Source organism: Leuciscus leuciscus (genome assembly GCF_965113295.1).
Source record: "Leuciscus leuciscus genome assembly, chromosome: 17".
NCBI classification, from domain to species: Eukaryota; Metazoa; Chordata; class Actinopteri; order Cypriniformes; family Leuciscidae; genus Leuciscus; species Leuciscus leuciscus.
This window is the reverse complement of record NC_138741.1, coordinates 16,987,363-17,007,763: the sequence shown is the minus strand read 5'-3', so window position 1 is coordinate 17,007,763 and position 20,401 is coordinate 16,987,363. Positions and strand designations below refer to the sequence as shown.

Below are 20,401 nucleotides of genomic sequence, written 5' to 3'. Positions count from 1 at the left end.
GCAAAGACAATTGCCGCAGCAACTTTCTAATGAACAAAGGAGGTGTAAAAACATCAGTGCTGAAAAATATACGTTTCCACTAACGAGTCCTGCTTTACAGTGCAGACTCCCCTGGGGTTTAGTGCTGATTTTTGCTCTTCTTCTAATGACTTGAACTTGCACTTGTGTGCTTCCATGTTTTAAACAGAGCACACAGAAAGTCCACGAGCACAAACACAGATTGTTTGATGGATTTAAATCTCCTTTATGAAGGCAAGGAAGATTAATGGGGTTCTGTGCCATTGTTTCCACTCTAAATCACATGCCGTTTCCTAGTTTGAGTTGTTGTGTACTTCAGAAGGAACAGAATAACCCGAATGTGGCTATTTTTAGAAAATATGTTAAATTCATGAAACCTCAGATTTAGCTGTGCTAAGGGGAACAGAAAAGGAGAGTGTGAAAGAGAGAGGAGACAGAAAGTGGATTGAGGAATTTTAATGAGTCAGTCATATAGTTTTAGGGGACGTTTACACGACACAGTTAAAAAATACTTTTTGTTATTTTTTAATAATATTTTTTAAATAAGCTTCTGAAATCAGGTTTCAAAGTGCAAGTTTTTGAAAGCGATACTGTTATCGTCAAAACAACAAACAACAAAAACGTGAATTTTTTGGAAACCGGTGACGTCATGCACATGCATATTCATGTTCAGTCTATAGACCCTTTTTGCGCCGACATCACAATTACGTCACGGCGTTAGCTGGGGGCAAAACAAAGGGAAAACTGGAGGCAGCCAATACAAACCAGCACAGATTCGGCTATACATAAGGAGCTTAAAATGTCATCTTGTTGTGTTGTTGGTTGCAAGAATTGACGGAGTACAGGCTCCAGTTTGAAATTATATCGCATAATATTTTCTAAACTATTGTGATTATTTGTGAATCATCTGTGATTGTATACATTGTTGTGATTGATTGTGACTAGACTTTTTGAAGAACCTGGTAAGAAAGAATAATCAAATACATAAAGTATCTGGAATTTTTATTTCTAGAAAATATTCACATCTTTAAAATTGCACTGTAATATCACTCTTTAAATGGTCATCTTCTGGCCTTGGCGCTGGCTTGGCAGAACTTTGGATCGTACCACACAAGTCATGTACGTGACCATTCAGCAAATAGTTATAGACATCTAAAGATTTATACGCCCTCAGTTTCTCTTTATGCTCGGTTTCTCTAGTAGTGTAGATGTCAGGCCAATCAACCGGAGGTAATCCTGTCAGATCGTCCATCCATTGAGTGAGTGTGAATGGGTCGGTCAATCTGTTTCTGTCCGTTAAAATTAACTTTTGCAAATAACAAATTGTGATCCTGGACAGTGAGTGACCTTACACATTAAGATAAAATCAGATTTTCTCCAGTCATTGTTACAAAACAAGCTAACAAAACTTGCTAACTTACGTTAGTGAAGCAGCCAGAGGAATCGTTCCACCTAAGCTCCGCCCACAAAAAAAATGTCACAATGTTTACAAACTGAAGGGGTCTATAGGCATTTAGTGTTTCTTTACAAAGTGACATCGCCAACTACTGGCCTGGCTGCAGAATACAGTGAATGAACGGGGATCGTTTTGACAAAGTTAGTACATCATTGTAGGTTAGTAACGGACTAGAGTCCAGTTTTGAGTGGAGCATAGGGCACATCAACTGCAGTTTTAGAGCTCCGGCTAACACTTGGCACTAGTTCAAGTGTACTTAGCTAAAAAGGGAATTTCCATTTAGGACAATAAAATGTTGATCGACCAACCTAAATAGGATGAGCCTTACCTCTGATGTAATGTTACTCTAGCTAAATGTACGTGGGAAACCGTGGCATAACCAAACCAAAGCTACTATCAGAGAAGTACCATTGGTCTGCTTATATCTGTAGTAGTGGTCATGACCTCTGACTACAGATAGTGTTGCTTTAATTCAAGTGTATACAGACCAATGGGGACTAAGCATAATACTTTTAGATAGAGCAAGCAGTCAATTACCACTGTCTAGTGACCAAGACTGGCGAGTTTGTGATCGTGTGCCCGCATAAAAATGAACAGCCGGTGCGAGGACCCTGTGCTGGTTTGGCACCCGAATGAATGAATACAATAAGAATAAAGAGTTAAATAGAATAATCAAATGCGTAGCTAAACTATTATATAAATGATCAATAACCATTTGGCATTCCAACCTAAATTTGAGGTCATGATAAAATGGAGTCAGATAAAAGTTTAATTGGAATTAAACTACTTTGCCACGCTGAAAAGAGTAACTTCCCCCGCTTATCGGAAACTGTCGTTGAACCGAGTGGACGGGCCTTACGCTGTCATGGGAGCTGCACAAGATAATAGACATTTATTTTTGCACTGCACTGAAAACTTTAAAGGGACATTTCATGTGTGTTACTGTGCGTAACTATAAAATTGAATGAATAAATTATATATATACTGTAGATATAAACTTGACAGCACATTTGAAAACTTCAGAACAATTCAAACACGTGATATGAAATATAACCATGCATTTAGGTCAGAGCATTCAGTCAAGAGAATCCTAGACAATCCATGCAATCTCAAAGATCAAAACACTAAAGAGAAATTCTAACACTTTCTCTATGTCACCCACACGATTAAAGAGCGTACATCCGTTAATGTAAAGAGAGGGTGTGTAATAAGCTGCCTGGCTCACTTATTTGTTCATTTGTTAATGAACACTCATCTATCTCTGCAATGAAAAACCGATGTGTGCGTGTGATTCGACAGGACAGTTCATCTTGAAGCGTGAAAGCAGTTAAAGTTGAACTTTTAGATTGCAGGGTGAACAAACGCCCACCCTGTGACCTCACACATTGATACATCTGGACGTGTCTGTGTCCTATGTGTCATGTCAGACCTTCTAGAGTGTGCTCATGTTTTCAGTAGGAAAGTCGCTGTCAGCTCTGTTCCACGTTATTGTCACCTTGGAGCCAAATCTGTCCCCAAATCAGAAAAGACTGTCACACTGCATATCTGTACATCACCGATTTCACACACATACACTTACAAGACTCGTACACTCTAATAATAATGGCTGGGGTCCCAGAAAACTGCAGCTGGGTAGTTGACAATACTAAAAAGCCTTGAACTTTTTTCAGCATCAACATCTGCAATAGTTTGGAAGTGTGCACAAATTTAAATGACAGTATTATTAGACAGTATTATTATAAAAGACTATTTAAAGTCACAGTGTTTAAAATTGCTGTGTTTATTGTATATGAATGATCTGTGCACATTTTTTATGAACTCTTTCATAGTGTTAAAAAAAAAAAAAAGTTGCCAGCCAACGTCAGCATTTTTTTATAATTTTCACAAAATCTTCATGGCACCCAGAATATTTTGTTTTATGAATATCTGAATATGCAATATATCTAAAGAAAGAACAGACCCTCTGCTTTTAAACACTCACACAATTTTTTTAATTTATTCTAGCTTAATGCATTTTTTTTTTAATCAACACTGGGTAATTTTCATAAAAAAAGCAACATTTGAGATGAGAAAATCACGTTTTTATCAAAGACTATATCTAGATCGGATTCAGAATGATGATCAAGCCGTATAAGAGTGAAAACATGGAAAACTGAAAATTTCCATCAATGGCGGGGAAGCGTTGTCTCATAAATGACGGAAATTTCCGTCAATGGCGGGGAAAGAGTTAATGTGCCCTCTGAATATTTACTTGAAATAACCTCCCCTCCCTTGTACAACAAAATCTCTTCTCTGATTATCGGTGCAAGAACGGGAAAACCTGTCACTCACAATACTGTAGATCACAGCAATAGCAAACGACAATGATCCAGTCAATTCCCCATGGACAATATCCCGCCCCACATTGTTTCTTGTTCAAGAAGCCATTTTACTCGTATATACATCACAATAGGGAAGAAAACACTATCACAATTTTCGTTTTATGCCGACTTTAAAGAGATAAATAGCAGACATGATTGTTTGCTCTAATTTGAGCTTTTCTAATTCAAGGAAGTTGAAAAATCTGTCATCATTTACTCACCCTCAAGTCATTCAAAACCTGTATGCTGTTATTTTTTTTCAGTGGAACACAAAAGGAGTATTTTGAAGAATCTTCACAAAGATCTTTTTGTTACATAGTGACCATCTGTCAAAACAACAACAAAAACACTATAAAAGTGGCCAATATATGCAGATCACTGAGTCAGTGAGCTGAACCCGAGAACCGAATTGGTCCGATACATGAATGAATAGTTGAGCCAGTTGATCCGACCGGTTCACAATTCAGACTGAACGATTCATTCATGCGTCAGACTGATCCAGCTCTTGAGTTAATAGCTCACTGGAGGGGAAGATTATCAGACTAAAATAAATGACTTCTTTCTGTTTCTCACAACAAAACTGTAAGTTACTTCAAAAGATTTGGAATAGCATGAATCACTACAAATGGTCTCTACAAACTGTTATTGCACAGAAAGTGCTGCACAAATATTCAAAAAAATAACAGCATACAGGTGTGGAATGACATGGTGGGTAAATAACACAACTTTTATTTGTATGTGAAATATACCTTTAATATATCAGGGCAGTGTTTCCTGAGTTCATGAGATAGACATGATTGTAGAGTAATGGCAGCTCATAATTCTCATCTGAAGGTATTTAGGAGGGAATTCACACACACACACACACACACACACACATACACATACACCTAAGAGTCCCTACATGCGTAATTAGATTTTCTTCTGTGTGCAGAGCCATTACAGGCCGACTAAATCAGTTTAAAAGAGACATTCACTCGCCTTTATTGAATTTTCTTCTTTCTGTCCTGTGCTTTCACTCGTTTACAATTCACTCTGTCACTTATCATCACCATTTCTGTCTCTCTCTCTTCTGAAACTGATAACTTTTGGAATATTTTTTTCCATGTAGCTTTTGTAACTGGCACACACACACACACACACACACACACACACACACACACACACACACACACACACACACACACACACACACACACACACACACACACACACACACACACACACACACACACACACACACACTCTCTCTCTCTAAAGTTATTTGGGGCTTCTTTTGATTTTCTTTCTTGCAATAATTTTTTTTCTATATGCATGAATAAATTATTAATTATTTAAAAAAAATACTTTCAATATTTGTCATATTTAATGTGGACTTTGACTTTTGGAGAGAACCACTGTATGTATATAATTATCATTTTATTTCTGATTTATTTCAATTATTCTGTGCCTCCTCTGTGTTGTCCCTTAATCCAAAAAGTTTATTTCTCCCTTTCTTATAGCTCTCCTCTACGCCACCATCTTCGGTAATGTGACGACTATCTTCCAGCAGATGTATGCCAACACTAACCGCTATCACGAGATGCTTAACAGCGTGCGGGACTTCCTCAAGCTGTACCAGGTGCCCAAAGGCCTGAGCGAGAGAGTTATGGATTATATCGCCTCCACCTGGTCCATGTCCCACGGTATTGACACTGAAAAGGTGAACACCCTGTATGCCCAACTTCAATTGGCCAGCATGCAACTCGGGACACCTCGCAGCAGCCACCCTCCTGTCTAACGTGTGTGTATGTGTGTATGTGTTATTCGCTTCTGCTCTGTCTTGTGTGTGTCTGGCTAAGTATTTTTAAACATTAGTGTGATTATTTAGCAAGATGCTTTTTCACGCTGTGTGTTTAGACTCGTCCTGTCGTTTATACTCAAACCACAGGAGGGGAACAGCATGACTCTGTGGATATGAAGTCCCCGTTGGGTGGACATTGTCAGAATGCTCCAGCTGTTGTCTCCTCTCTCTCTCGTGATTTAGCCGTCTCATCACACACAGACTTGCACTGTCCTCCCCAGAGCCAGCCTCCATGTCTCAGTGACAACCACATGCAGAAAGGGAGATGCTCCGGAAAAGTGAGGAGCTGCTGGGAATGGCAGCTCAGGGACATATCACACGCTAATGCGCTCAGATACACACATACACACCGGCACACATGTCCTGTACCTCCGTCTCTCTGTGTCAGCCTCTCAGTATGCTTCATTGGCATGACAGTAAACATAAATTTGTGTGGCCATGAGACAGTGTTTATAAAAAAGAAAAATGTATGCATTTAATCATGCCCATGGCCGGTGCATAAATCTCCAGAATAAGGGATTTTCCTGCCATCAGAGCAATGCGTTCAAAACAGCTGGAAGTTGAACTTACTGTTACTTCATTACCCGGCTCATACAAATAGAACAATTCTTACAATAATTGTAAAAATAATAATATAAAAAAAAAATGTAAAAAAATTTTTTGGCCTTTTTCCATGATGGGATATATTCATTTCAATCAACATCTCTCATAATAGTTTTAGCATGTAAATGGATTTGAAAATGTTAGTGTACTTGGTCTTGGTGGACTATATGTGCTGCACACTCTACTGCTACAGAGAAAGTATGGACATGCTGCTGCCAGTAGATATACAAAGACATGCTGCTGTGAGCATGTAAGAAATGCTGCTGCTGTATGAATAGGCATAAATGAATCTCATAGCAGATCTAAACAGGTGGAGCTGGGGGAGGTAGAGGGTTTCAGAGGAAATCTGCTAGTGCGTTGCAGGAACAGCACACAGTCAGGGCCGTAGGCAGCGTTTTATAACCACCTAGGTCCCAAATTTAAGTTAGTTATTAAGTTGCAGCTGAATAACCACTTAAGTCTGATATTTCTCTCTCTTATTACAGGTTTTGCAGATCTGTCCAAAAGACATGCGTGCTGATATATGCGTGCACCTGAACCGGAAGGTTTTTAAGGAACATCCTGCTTTCCGTCTGGCCAGTGACGGCTGTTTGCGGGCCCTGGCCATGGAGTTCCAGACCATCCACTGCGCTCCAGGCGATCTTATCTACCATGCGGGCGAGAGCGTGGACAGCCTATGTTTTGTGGTGTCAGGGTCACTGGAGGTCATCCAAGATGACGAAGTGGTCGCCATTCTGGGTAAGAAAATATTGACTAGGTATGGATATGGATTTGATTATTTTCTTTGATATATTTTTAGCAAAGGTGCGTTAATTATCTTTAGCAGTTTACACATCATGACATCATCCCTCTGTCTTGGGTTTAGTTCCCTATAGGAAGATTATTTGCATCCACAGAGCTTCTATGTGATCGTATATCTCCACCACACTGTGCCATCCCTCTCCCTTTTGTTTCTTCCCACATCCTGCACCCTGTATCCTCTTTGATCAAGATGTTCATCTCTTTCTCTGAGTGTAAAACATTCAGGGAACATAATAAAATAAAATGAAGAGGAAAAAGTTTAAACTGTGAGCATAATGCATGTTAAATAATGCAAAATATGGCCTAAGCTGATAATAAAAAAATAACATTAAAAAGATATTTTAAAAGTCAGTTCTAAAGTATGTTTTGAAGATCCTTTCTAAGTATCAGTTCATCCTTTTCTGGCAGTAATTGAGTTGGAAGCACTCCAGTTTTCTTGCTGTAGACTTATGTCTTCTGTTCAAAAAACATTTTCTCTGCCGCACAATGAACTGTGATTTATTGCACTATAAACTTTAAACGCCTGTGTTTTTAAATGATTACTTATACCTAAAAACACTGTAATGACTTCTCACGTTGGCTCCATATTATTTCATTCAATAAAATGACAAAAAACAAATAGAAATTGAGTAGTCACAATACCAAATATACTCATATTGATGTATATTATATATACACACACACACACACACACACACACACACACACACACACACACACACACACACACACACACACACACACACACACACACACACACATTCCTTTCAAATTTTTTATTATTATTCCAGTAATTTGTCAAGTAAACAGTCAGTAATACATTTAGGTTTTGTGGTAAATGTAGGTATGTAGTGTGTGGTTTTCTCTTTTTCTTGTCAAAATTATTATTTAATTAAAATGAATGACATAATAGTATCTGATAGAATGTATTTATACTATGAGACCCAATGCATAGATCTGATATTTTGATACAAAATAATATTTTTTAGGTCATGCTAGCTGAAACTGCAGAAATACTGGTATCATTTCATAATTTTCCTTAGTTTAGTATGACTCAACATCCTTAAAAAAAAAAAAAAAAAAAAATGCAAACAGTGATCTTAGGTCAGACATGCGACTCATAGATGTATACAGCTCCAGATGTAACGTCTGTCATTTCCAACATCTGTCTGTCTCACAACAGAAAATTAGGCTACTTCGCCTCATGAAGCCACAGAGCTGAGAATCGAATGGCCATTTATTTATCTGTTGACAAACTAATGATGCATTGCTAAATTTGGCTCTCTGCCGCAGCTGTTAAACTGATTTAGGATCAGTCTGGAAGGCCACAAATGTCATCTTTTGCTTCTAAAATTTACCCACACACACTATGTAGACAGAATAAAAAGGATTATCGATCTGACCACTTGTATCTCTCAAGTGGGCGGATTGAGCGAAACTGTGGGTCAGAGGTTAATATGCGTGTGTCTGAATTCTCATTAGGCTGGTGTGTGTTACACTGTGACCTCTGGAGCTATAAATGATACTGCTGGTCCATTCCACATATTAGAAACTCTCTCTTTCCATTCACTCTTACTTAAAAGTACAAAGAAAGAGAGCACAGTGACAGCACCCATATTGCGAGTGTTTATTTCTCCTTAAACGTCAGTTTAAGCAGCTACAAAACACAGTGAGCTCAAAACTTCCCGCTAAGTCCAAAACAATCATTCATTAAAGCTATGCTGCAACACTATGATTCATTCCAAACTTCTTGAATTTTCTGATGTCATGCAGATAAATATATTAAAGGCACATTTCACCCAAAAAAGAAAATTCGGTCATTTCTTATTTCTTTACCCTTATTTCATTCCAAACCTGTATTTCTTCCTTCTGTGGAGCACAAATGATGATTTAAGTCATTATACACAAACTCTTCCCACACATTTACTGCCGTTCAAAAGTTTGGGATCAGTAAGATTTTTTTTATGTTTTTGAAGACCAAGATTGTGTTTTGATCAAAACAAAACTATTTAAAAATATATATATTTTTACATATTTAAAATAACCATTTTGTATTATAAAATATTTTAAAATGTGATGTATTCCTGTGATAGCAAATCTGAATTTTCAGCAGCCATTACTCCAGCCTTTTCTTTCTTCTTATTATCAATGTTGAAAAAAGTTGTGCTAGCTACCTAATAATTTTTAACCGTGATACTTAAAATTTATTTTTTTTTATCTTTGATAAATAGAAAGTTATGACAAACAGCATTTATAGTGAATATTTAATATATAAATGTAGTGTATCAAGATGCATCATAGATGTCAAACACCATTGATTCTTGATGTCTTGTAACCAAATGTGACACTCTAGATCTCTCTCTCTCGCTCTCTGCTAGCAGGAAGGAATGTGTATTCTAGAACATTTACTAAGACAACCGTAAATAATTTATCTGAGTGGACATTTTGGCTCTGTAACTCCAACTTATCCTAGATGTGAGCAGACAGAGATGGATGGACAAGACTTTTGTGCATTTGTTCATTTCAGTAATGGAATGAGGGAATATGTCTCATCATCATTTCTCCTCTGTCAGACATGCTCATGATATGTAGCACTATGGGTTGACCAATCATAATAAAAGTGTGTTTGCGTGTGCAAAAGAATGCTGCCTTGCCAGGGTATTGTTGTGAATGAGATTTTACCAGTGCTTTCGACTGCTTAAATCTTCTGATCTGACATGTTAGTGGTGTTTTACATAAGTTGAATTACACACCCAAAAAACCCCAGAATACATGATCTGTTATCTGATCTAAGACAGAAGATAGAGGAAAGAAAAAAAAACAGAAAGATCATTTGCAGTATTTTCTTTTTTCCCCCTTTTTTTTTTTGCTGCAAAAAATTGATAGAAAATAAGAAATTAAAACCAAAAATCAAGATAGTTATTGAAAACAAGTCATAATACACTACCGTTCAAAGGTTTTTGTTGCAACATTTAAGCTACATTTATTGGATTAAAATACAGTAAAACAGTAATATTGTGAAAAATTTTGTTTTCTATTTTAACATGTAATTTATTTCTGTGATTGCAAAATGTTCAGCATCATTACTCCAGTCTTCAGTGTCACATGATGCTTCAGAAATCATTCTAATATGCTGATTTGCTGCTCAAGAAACAGTTCTTATTATTATCAATGATGTTGACAGTTGCTCAATATTTTTGTGGAACTGATACATCAGTTCAGAAAAACAGAAAATCTTTTTTTAACATTATAAATGTATTTACTGGCAACCAACCCTCCTCATCAAAAAACACCTTACTGACACTGAACATTTGAATGCTAATGTACAATATACAATTTGGCTTATTTAGGACAACAAAACAAATATACCGATTAAAAATTTAAAAAAAAATTAATCCATCTAATATATTACTTGGAATAAACATACAGTATCGATCTGCCAGTTATTTAGACAGCCACAGTCCTCTATAAATGTACCATTCAGGGCTGTGTTTCCCAAAAGCATTGTAAGCCTCAGTATAGAACCATTGCCGCCAATAGTCTCTAACATCAACGAGAAACACGGGCCAGGCCTGTTTGTGTGTGTAAGAAAGTGTCTGTGTATCTCTGCAGGTAAAGGTGATGTGTTTGGGGACGTATTCTGGAAGGAGGTGACGCTAGCTCAGGCGTGCGCTAATGTGAGAGCGCTAACATACTGTGACCTACACGTGATCAAACGGGACGCGCTTCAGAAAGTCCTAGAGTTCTACACCGCCTTCTCCAACCACTTCTCACGAAATCTCCTGCTTACGTACAACCTGCGCAAACGGGTGAGTGAATGCTGTCTGCCATTCTCTTTCCCTCTCAGTACTTTTTCAATTTCCACTGGCCCATGTCAGACCGCATATGTAAGCAGAATTTCTCGTGACCCACATTACAGGTTACTGCATTCAAACTTCCCTGCACAGCTGGAAGTAGATTGTAGCATGCTGAACTCATGGGAAAATATAAATACAGTTCTCTAAAGCTATCTAGATATTCACTACTTATAGTGACAGACTCTTTCTATTTATTAAATCAGAGTAAATCCAGATGATTTAAGCAGTTTATAGCTACACTATCTATTCTGTGCAGGTTAATCACCATATGGATGTAAATGTAACCCACCTCCTAGTGTAAATTATAGAATTTCTCTATTGCCCACTCCTGATAACCTTTTTTTTATTTTATTTATGGACATTTATGGTTGTCACAATAAAGAGCTGAAATATACTGACTTAATACTACACATACAGTAATATCATAAATAACCCAGTGCCAATAATTAATTTCATGTTGATATTGAATTGATACTACACATTATAATACTGTAAATAATTCAGCACCAGTAACTGGCTGATACTCCAACATAGTAGGTGGCAGTATTGCAACTTAATGCTGGTTGCCAACGGTCTTAAAAGGGAGAAAAAAGAAGATGACGCCATGTTTACGTAGCTACTACTGCCAAACAAACTCATGTCGGAGACAACAGACCAAAGCATTAGTCCCTACACTAGTATTTTGAGGGTGATTCATTAGCCAATTTTATTGTTTTTGATTGTGAATCCACAATGTCATGAAAATCTGATATTGTGACAGCCCTAATGAATGTATTAACCCAGAAATCACTTTGTCTATACAGAGATGCATCGTATAGCAGGAAAGGCACAACACAAGCCTTCTGTATACAGTTGCGCTCCTGCTTTACTTAATGTTAAAAAAACATTTAAAGTCTGTTAAGAAAAGAGGTTTGTGTAGGTTTACATGGAAGTGCCAATACAAACATGTGATAACATGTGTGTGGGAGCTGTTAATACTGTACATACTTTACTTTATTGCTGAATTGAAGAGCTGTGTTCCATTTATCTGACAGAAAAGAGAAAGAGATCAACCAAATTCAACCAAAGAAAAAGACAGACGGAGACAGAAAAAGAGAGAAATATTCTGATCAGAAACACAAACAACACTAAACTGACTTGTTGAATGGCCAGAAATAACTGAGAGGAGGATTAAGGGATTAAAGGACATGCAGTTTTTTTCTAAACCCTGTTCTGTTTAATTGAAGAGGATAATATAGAAGTGACAGGAAACGATAGGCTAGGATTGGGAAAAATAAAGTCAGGGGGTCGCCCGCATATACAAACCAGAGAACTCAAACCACCTGCCTGGCCACATCCCTGATTGTCCCCATTGTTTTGACTGTTTGGAGACAAACATTGAACTTTGTTACAATTTTATTACATCAAATCGTGTTCAAAGTTACTGTAACACTACACCAGATGTAGCCGTTATCTTACCCATAAATTCCTTCCCAGTTCCAATCAAAGACAGTATAATAAAAGCCTTGTCAGTATGATAAAATGGCCCTCAGTGTGTCTAAGTTTTGGATCTCTGCCTGAGTTCTGTTTCTCAGTGGATCTGGGTCTGAGGAGGAGACTAATAATAGCTCAGTGAGCGTCTGCCACTTTATTGGAATGGCTTACGCTGTATAGCTATATTTATCTATATGGGTTAAATATATATACTTCAGCAAACGCATTCATATTGGAGCTGAAGAACCAAATTCATCTGCTGCATAAATATATACTACTAATATCTTTAAAAAATAATGGTACAGGTAAGAGCTTCAGTGAATAGTCTCGCTGTCGAGCTCTTCACGCCTACACTTGTTTGTAATGGACTTTTGTCATGTTTGCATCACTTGTTCAAAAAATAGCTGGATCAGTGCAATATGGTTTTGCTAGCGCTTTAACGCTAACTGTTCTCTTAAACAATACATTGAAATATGAAAACACAAAATGTGGTTATATTAATGCCTCTCTGACACCATTGCCAAATGGGAGCCTTTAATTAGCTCATGTCTCCATGAATTAGTCATGATGTTTACTGTTGGATTGTGACCCAGATAGAAAAAAACTTGTTATACATGGAAAAATATGTCACAGGAAGACTGCATATGTTATATTTCTGGACACATTCTATATTCACCAATATACTTATACAGTGGTCAAATAGGCCATTTTGGCCTAGATACAACAGCAGCAGCGATTACACAGTACACATTGCAGTCTATTTGTGATTACGGGACTGTTTTCTTACTTTTAATATACGCACAAGTCCTCATTCCTAACTAAACAACTCCCAAATGTAGTGTCGAGAGTGTTCAGACGAGTCACTTCTTTCAAAGCCCTACAGAAATATTCTTAGGTTCAATTAAAACTCAAATTAAACTCTATCAACAACATTTGTTCGAGGTTAAATACCACAATGGACATTGTTTTTCTAACTGTCAAAAAAACTGTGCAAAAAACAGTGGCGCAGTAGACTTTTTTAACTAAGGCATAAATCAATTTGACATATTCTGTCATAATACGTACAGTATATTCAAATAAATACTATTCCAGAAAAACATAAGTAAAGTAAAAGTAAAAATATTACACATTTTACTTTGTAATATTTTGTTTAGGTGCATTAAATATAGTATTATAATTATCAAAAGTAAAAGTACTGATCAATAGATCGTTTATTATTTTTGAGCAGTCATATATAACCTACTTAGCTGCAATCAGATCAGCCAAATTCCCTAATGAATCATTCAGTGCGAGCTATAAAACGTTCACAAATCTGACTCGGAATGTAGTTAAGGAAAAGTTTCCTAAAATAACAATACTCTATAGAGAACAAATTCTTGAAAATTGTACATTAACAAACTTACTGTCCACCACTGTTGACTTAACTTGTATTGATCCGGAACATTCCTTAACATTTTTACTATGAGAAACACATCAATTAGAAATCAGTATCGTCACAAACAATGTTTGTACTAAAACATCTGCAGGTCTTAAATAAGGGTAAACAGAAAATACATTTTTGGAAACTGAATTTGTACACAACAGGCACATAGCACCACAGTTTTGGCGTCTTTCTATGTAAAGTCCGAACAAACACACTCCCATGATGCTGAGACAGTACATCTGTCTTCTGTCACAGCTGCATTAATAAGTGCTTAAATGGTCCATCCAATTTGTTTCTGATTCTGCACATTTGTGGTTGCCAAGGTAACACTGTAAAACCCTCTTCATCTCGATGCTGCTGTGTCAAGAGTTATTTTAGCTTTGATTAAGGTTACAGTTTATGCAGCTGTAATGGGTAAAACACATTCATGCACACATAACTGTAAAGGCATTCACATTTCACACCCTTCAACACGCATTAACATGCGTGTTTGTTACTGCAGTTGAATTGCTGTTAAAAGTCGTGCGTGGTAAAAAGTCAGATGTATATCACTGGTTTTACACTGCCATTTACTCAATATGTCCCTTTATGACCCTGCGATCCGTGTGTGTGTTTGGCAGGTGTGAGTGAATCAGTCGTTGCTGAGGGATCAGATTCTGTGAGGTTGTGATGAGTGTGGTAAATTTGATCAGATCAGTGACATAAAACCAGTCAGTCAGCATGAGGCACACAGTAAAAGCACAAGATACGCAGGAGTGAATTCACTTCACAGCAGGATTTCGGCACAAAAACCTTCAGCTTATTTACCAACCAAGAAACCATATCATTAACAAGCATCAGTCTTTTAATTCTGTTTTCCTAATAGAATAATTCACCCTTTCTGAACATCATTTCATAACACCAAGGCATATAAATATTAGCAAACTGAAATATCTTCTAAGGTTAATATTACTTATAATCTATTAAACACATGCTTCTTAAGTCACTCTGTTTGAATGTGTACGGATTGTTCCGGTTTTCCGGACTCAGACTTTGGTGCATATTTAGGCAGTGATTAATAATGGGATGTGAGGCAAGAATATAAGTATGTTATTAATGTTAGTCTGTTGTGAGTGTAATGATTTTTTTATGTTTTTGAAAGAAGTCTCTTATGCTTACCAAGGCTTCATTTATTTGATCAAAAATACAGTAAAAACAGTAATGCTGTGAAATATTTTAATATATTTTAAAATGTAATTTATTCCTTTGATGGCAAAGATGAATTTTCAGCAACCATTACTCCAGTCTTCAGTGTCACATGATCCTTCAGAAAATATTTTAATATGCTGAAACATTTCTAATCAATCATTATTATCAATGTTAAAAGAGTTGTGCTGCTTAATATTTTTGTGGAAAGCTTGATACATTTTAAGGATTTGATGAATTAGATGAATAGAATGTTAAAAAGAACAGTACTTGTTTGAAAAATAAATCTTTTGTAACAATGTAATACTCTTTACTGTCACTTTAGATTAATTTAATTCATCCTTGCTGAATAAGTGTTAATTTCTTTAAAAAAAAAACAATCTAACTTTTAAATAGTAGTATACAGGTGGAGAGATGTTACACAAAAGCATCTTAATTTAAATAAAACATTTATTACAAATCATACACTAGAAAACACTCCCAGCATTGTTGCCACAAATACAGTATTATACACACTCGGGCTCAATTAAAATAACCAGGATAATCAATCATAAACATACAATTCGGTTGTTTCAAGACCACCAAACCAACAGCGAGACAAACGTGACCCCACAGAGAATATAAAGTATGCAAATAAGCATTCAAATGATGACCAATAGCGTGTTGTTTCAATTTAAGCATAAATTAAACATGAAATTGTAACTTTTATTACAGACAGGGTGCAAATGGAGGTTTAGTGATAGGTAAAAGTACACAAGGATGTGCAGTTGAGGTAGAGAAAGTAAGATAGGTGTGCGTATGCTTTTATTTCATAGTTTTACAGTGTTATGGGAATTTTTTTTCTGCTTCGATGTGCACACAGTCAGCTTTTAGTTTGAATTATGAAACAGTGGAGATGTGAGTGCTCCCTCTCGCCTACTGTCTCTTTCCGTCCCCTCCTTTTTACCGTTCTATCCCCAGACTAACACCTCCAACATCACACACACATTTTGAACTCTTTGAAAGTTGCAGAATGAGTTTCCCTGTTTGATGATGGTATATTTAGGGGGAGAAAAGCAAACGCAGAATACACAAGAGGGCCGTGTGTGCGCGGGAGGGACGCGTGGCAACAGAAGGATTCTAACAATACACCATTAGGAATCTAGGTGCGAGCACATAATACCATCCTCCTCGTACACGCAGACACACGCACCTTTGTGTAATGCTTCAGCTTTTATGTAAAAAGCCTCGTATATCCGTCAAGGGCGATGGTTTACAAAACACTAGAAACAATGACAGTCCCCTGTATCTGTCAGCCAGAGTGCTGACAGGCTCAATATCCACTCCAGAAGTCTAGTGTGGAGGAATATTTGATGATTTAAAGGAATATTTCAAATACAATTTAAACTATCAGAAAATCGTTTGGACTCTGCCTTCAGTTTGTAAAATTAAGTAAAAATCGTGTTTACAAGGATGCATTTACAATGGAAGTCTATTGATACTTTGCGGTCACGTGATATCTGGCGGGCAACAAACGCGGTTAGTGCATCCAATCGCACAACAACTATCTGACATGTCGTGTACACCTCAAAACTGGCAACGTCCTGGCAAGATCCTTGATTAGTTTACTGGTTTTCGTTGCTAGAGAATGACGTTCTTGCCCGCCAGCCAGTACAACTGACGTCACGTGCAAAGTATCAATAGGACATTAGAACCAGGTTTGAAAGCACAAATATGAATTTTGTCTGTTTGTTAAAGCATACAGTAAAAATGTCAAAACTATTTGTCATTTTGAGATAAATAATTTTCATAAGTGGATATGACTAATTGTGTGTACTGGTGTAATTTGTGAGGATGCGGTTTGCTACATATGCAGACTCTTATATTTTTTATGTTTATTTGAGCCAAAATTACTTTTTTTGTTTCTAAACAGGAAATATTTTGAAGAATGTTTCAACTATTTTTGTCTATACAGTGTGAAAGTCAATGTGGTCCAAATCAACACCGGTTGCATACATAGCTTTCATAAAATTTTGTGTCAGTTAAAAAAGCAGATTGGTCTACTTTGAATCCGAAAAGTTAGACCGATTACCTCTTGACTAACTGCTAGTTGGCAAGTTCTTAAGACACAGTCTTAACATAGTGACTTTGTTTATACATCTGGCCACTGAACTCCACTGACTTTCATTTTATGGACAAAAAAAAACCTTATTCTAGTGTGACAGATATAGTATGAATGTTTGTGCTAAAGCTGTCTACATGCGTATGTACTGATACTGTGCCTCAGAAATATAAATGATGGCTATAAGGGTGGATTTATTTCCGGATAGTGGAATGGCCTGTGTGTGTCTGTGTCCAGGATAGGAACGGCTGAATGGGAGGGCAGCGGTCTGGTCATTACTGTCCATCATCTCTGTAACGCAGAGAGAAGCAAGACCCTTGACGTCATTCAGAAAGGCAATCTACTGAGGCTGTCTATTTGTCTGACTGATTTGTTCAGTTCTCTCATTCAGCCTGGATTCTCAGAGGGAGCGGCATCGGTATATTTCTCCACCTACTGCCAAACGTTTTTAGTTATTTAGAGTTCAATTACAAAAAAACATTACATTCAGCTGGAAAGTGGCAATATGACAAATTTGAGCATTTCAAGCCCAAATGAAACAATTTTATGTGAGACATAATGGGGAAATGCCTAATACGCTCTGTTTCTCCCACTAATACACATCGCTTGAGGATCATTTTGAGGTGCCTAAATTCAAAAATGGGAAAGAATGTGATTTTGTGCATAGCCACCTTTTTTGCCATGGTCGATTTTGTTCCCTCCACTTTATGAAATTGCTTGTGGCTACTGGCTAGATGTATCTAATAAAGGGGAACGCTTTCCAATTGTTGTTTTCTGATGCTGGAATTTGTCATTTTTAATGTTTGACTGAGTTATCGTTTTGGAAAGTGACAGCAGCAATGTTCCCTCCCACACACAGCACTCAGACATGCGCTCAACCTCCCTTTCGCCGGCTTTCTATCCATTCTAATGAAATCACAAATCAAAATTAAACAAATGTGCCCCCACTCCTGCTATACGGCCACTGATGTACAGTACAGCGTTTATTTTAGCTTAATAAAACAAGTTATATCAGGGCAGGTTAAAATCTTATGGAGGCCTGCTTCCACGTCAGAGTTGAATAAATTAAAATAAAATAAATGTTACTGTGAGATAAAGGTTGAATTGTAAGATATATTTATAAAAAGCCACAGTATGAGATATAAAGACAAAATTGTGAGATATAACGTAAACATTCTGAAATCAAAAGCCTGTTTTCAATTCAAAATAAAATAAATGTAATTGTGAGATAAAGGTTAAAATAAGAAAGACTAGGGATGCACCGATTGGGAAATTCTGGGCCGATACCGATACCGATGTTTAACATAACAACTTGGCCGATGGCCGATGCCGATGCCGATGTTTTTTCTTTTTGTTATTTATTCCTTCTTTTGTGCCACGGAAACATACAAGTCTTTCGGCTCTTGATCACACTATCCTAGAACGAGCACAAATTCAATCAGACCAATTTATGAAACAAAAAAAACCTTTAATGTCACTTTCTGGTTGACAGTTATAACCTTATTTATAAGTTCTTTTTCAGTTGTTATGAAGAGCAATATGAGAGAGAAATTTGGTAATCATTGTCTGACCCAACAAAAAAACCATTATAATATTCATTTTATTTTTCGTGTTCGCATTTATGAGGGAAAAAACACGGGTGAATGTTCATACCAAAATATTAAATTTTAAGCGCGCACGCGCTCTTCTGCGAGAGAGAGAGAGAGAGCCCCGACCGCGCGCGCGCTCTCACTCACTATTCAGAGCGGTCAAGCTTCCCCGTACTTTTTGACAAGAGTCCTTGACAGGGAGGCCAGAGCTTCTTTGCAGCTCAAGTCGGCGGCGGTGTGTACAGTTAACGCTCTATCTGTTGACGGCGCTGAGGGAAAAGCTCCCGCCACTGGAAGAAGCAGTCGCCGCCCATTTGTGTCCTCCTGCGCACCCATCAAAGCCGTGCAGAACGTCTTCAGCACTCGCGGATCGTGCATACTCCGCCGCTTCTTCTGCTACACACCATGGTCGTTCTTTTCTCGAGAAAAGGAGTTTTCTCATAGAAAATAAATAAATAAATGCGTCATTGTACCCAGCACTTCTGAAAATGCACTTCCGAATGCGTCTCTGTCCCCAGCATATCAAACCAAACTGACGCCCATGTGACATCGGCGAATGTCATTTTTATTTCCCGATGGCCGATGGCAGTTAACGAGGCAAATATCGGCCGTTACCGATGTTCAGCCGATGCATCGGTGCATCCCTAAGAAAGACTGAATTGTATGATATAATTGATATAAAGTCAAACTGGAAGATATGAATTCATAATGTATATATAAAGTCAAATTGTAAGAAAAAAGTGAAAACTGTGGGATATAAAGTCAAAATTCTTATATACAAAGTCAAATCATGATATATAAAATCAACGTTGGCAGATATAACGTTGCAAAGTCACAGAGGACACATATCTTCCAGGTTTAAACGGCCATGTGTCTCACCTGACCACTTGTGATTAGATCACTTTAGACATGTTGATACAAGGTCCTATGTGTCATTTCTTGAAAGAGTGTGTGTGTTTGATATGTTTGGAAAGCAATAGTCTGTCTTTTGTCTCAGGAGAGGATGACTTGTAAACCCCAAAGCTACATCTGAACTTTTCACAAACACCTTTTGATGGCCTGTTCACACACATTTACACGGTCTTTGCAAAATCTTCACAGTATACTGTATGAGATTATAGTCGTCTTTTTTTAGCTGAAACGTCTCAGCTGAATTAAAATGAACTAACAATAAACACATGGTCAATCAAATAAATAAAAATAATTCCACACAAACCAAGCAAGTGTCCACAGCCCATCCTCTTCTACTGCACACGAGAGGACTAGAGCATGTATGTGTTGTTCTGTTCCAAGTAATTTCACAGACAGATTGGTGGTACAGATGCTTGGGCACTCTGTCCCACTTAATGAATATTCAGGACATAATGAATATTAACATATTGTAGATGGAGTCATACAAATGCATCGTCCAGCTTGCAATAGTGACAGGAACAAACTGTCTCAGTATGCAGAGGTGTGCACACAGCACACACACACCTTTTAACAAGCTTTTTCAGCATTATAATTATTTAACCCTTCCACAAACTGTCTTGGCCAATTAAAACTGAAGGCCAGTATGTGTGTTTATGCATATGAGAGAGCGAGAGATGGAAGAGGGAGAGAATAAAATTGCTACATCCAGACCCAGATTTGAGCAGACACTCACATAGCAGAAGCTTGACTTTGGGAATCTGCTCAATAAAAGCCTTCAAC

The 20,401-nt window shown here is 37.3% G+C and overlaps 1 protein-coding gene across 2 annotated transcripts in view; it reads left to right on the top strand.

The window, feature by feature from the left end:
• Positions 1 to 20,401, top strand: part of kcnh1a (potassium voltage-gated channel, subfamily H (eag-related), member 1a) — a 49,268-nt gene that overhangs the window by 25,696 nt on the left and 3,171 nt on the right. For both annotated transcript variants that reach the window (XM_082144268.1, XM_082144267.1), the window contains 3 exons: positions 5,337 to 5,536; positions 6,766 to 7,018; positions 10,694 to 10,890. In XM_082144268.1, coding sequence (XP_082000394.1) covers positions 5,337 to 5,536; positions 6,766 to 7,018; positions 10,694 to 10,890 — 650 coding nt within the window. The remainder of the gene's footprint in view (positions 1 to 5,336; positions 5,537 to 6,765; positions 7,019 to 10,693; positions 10,891 to 20,401) is intronic.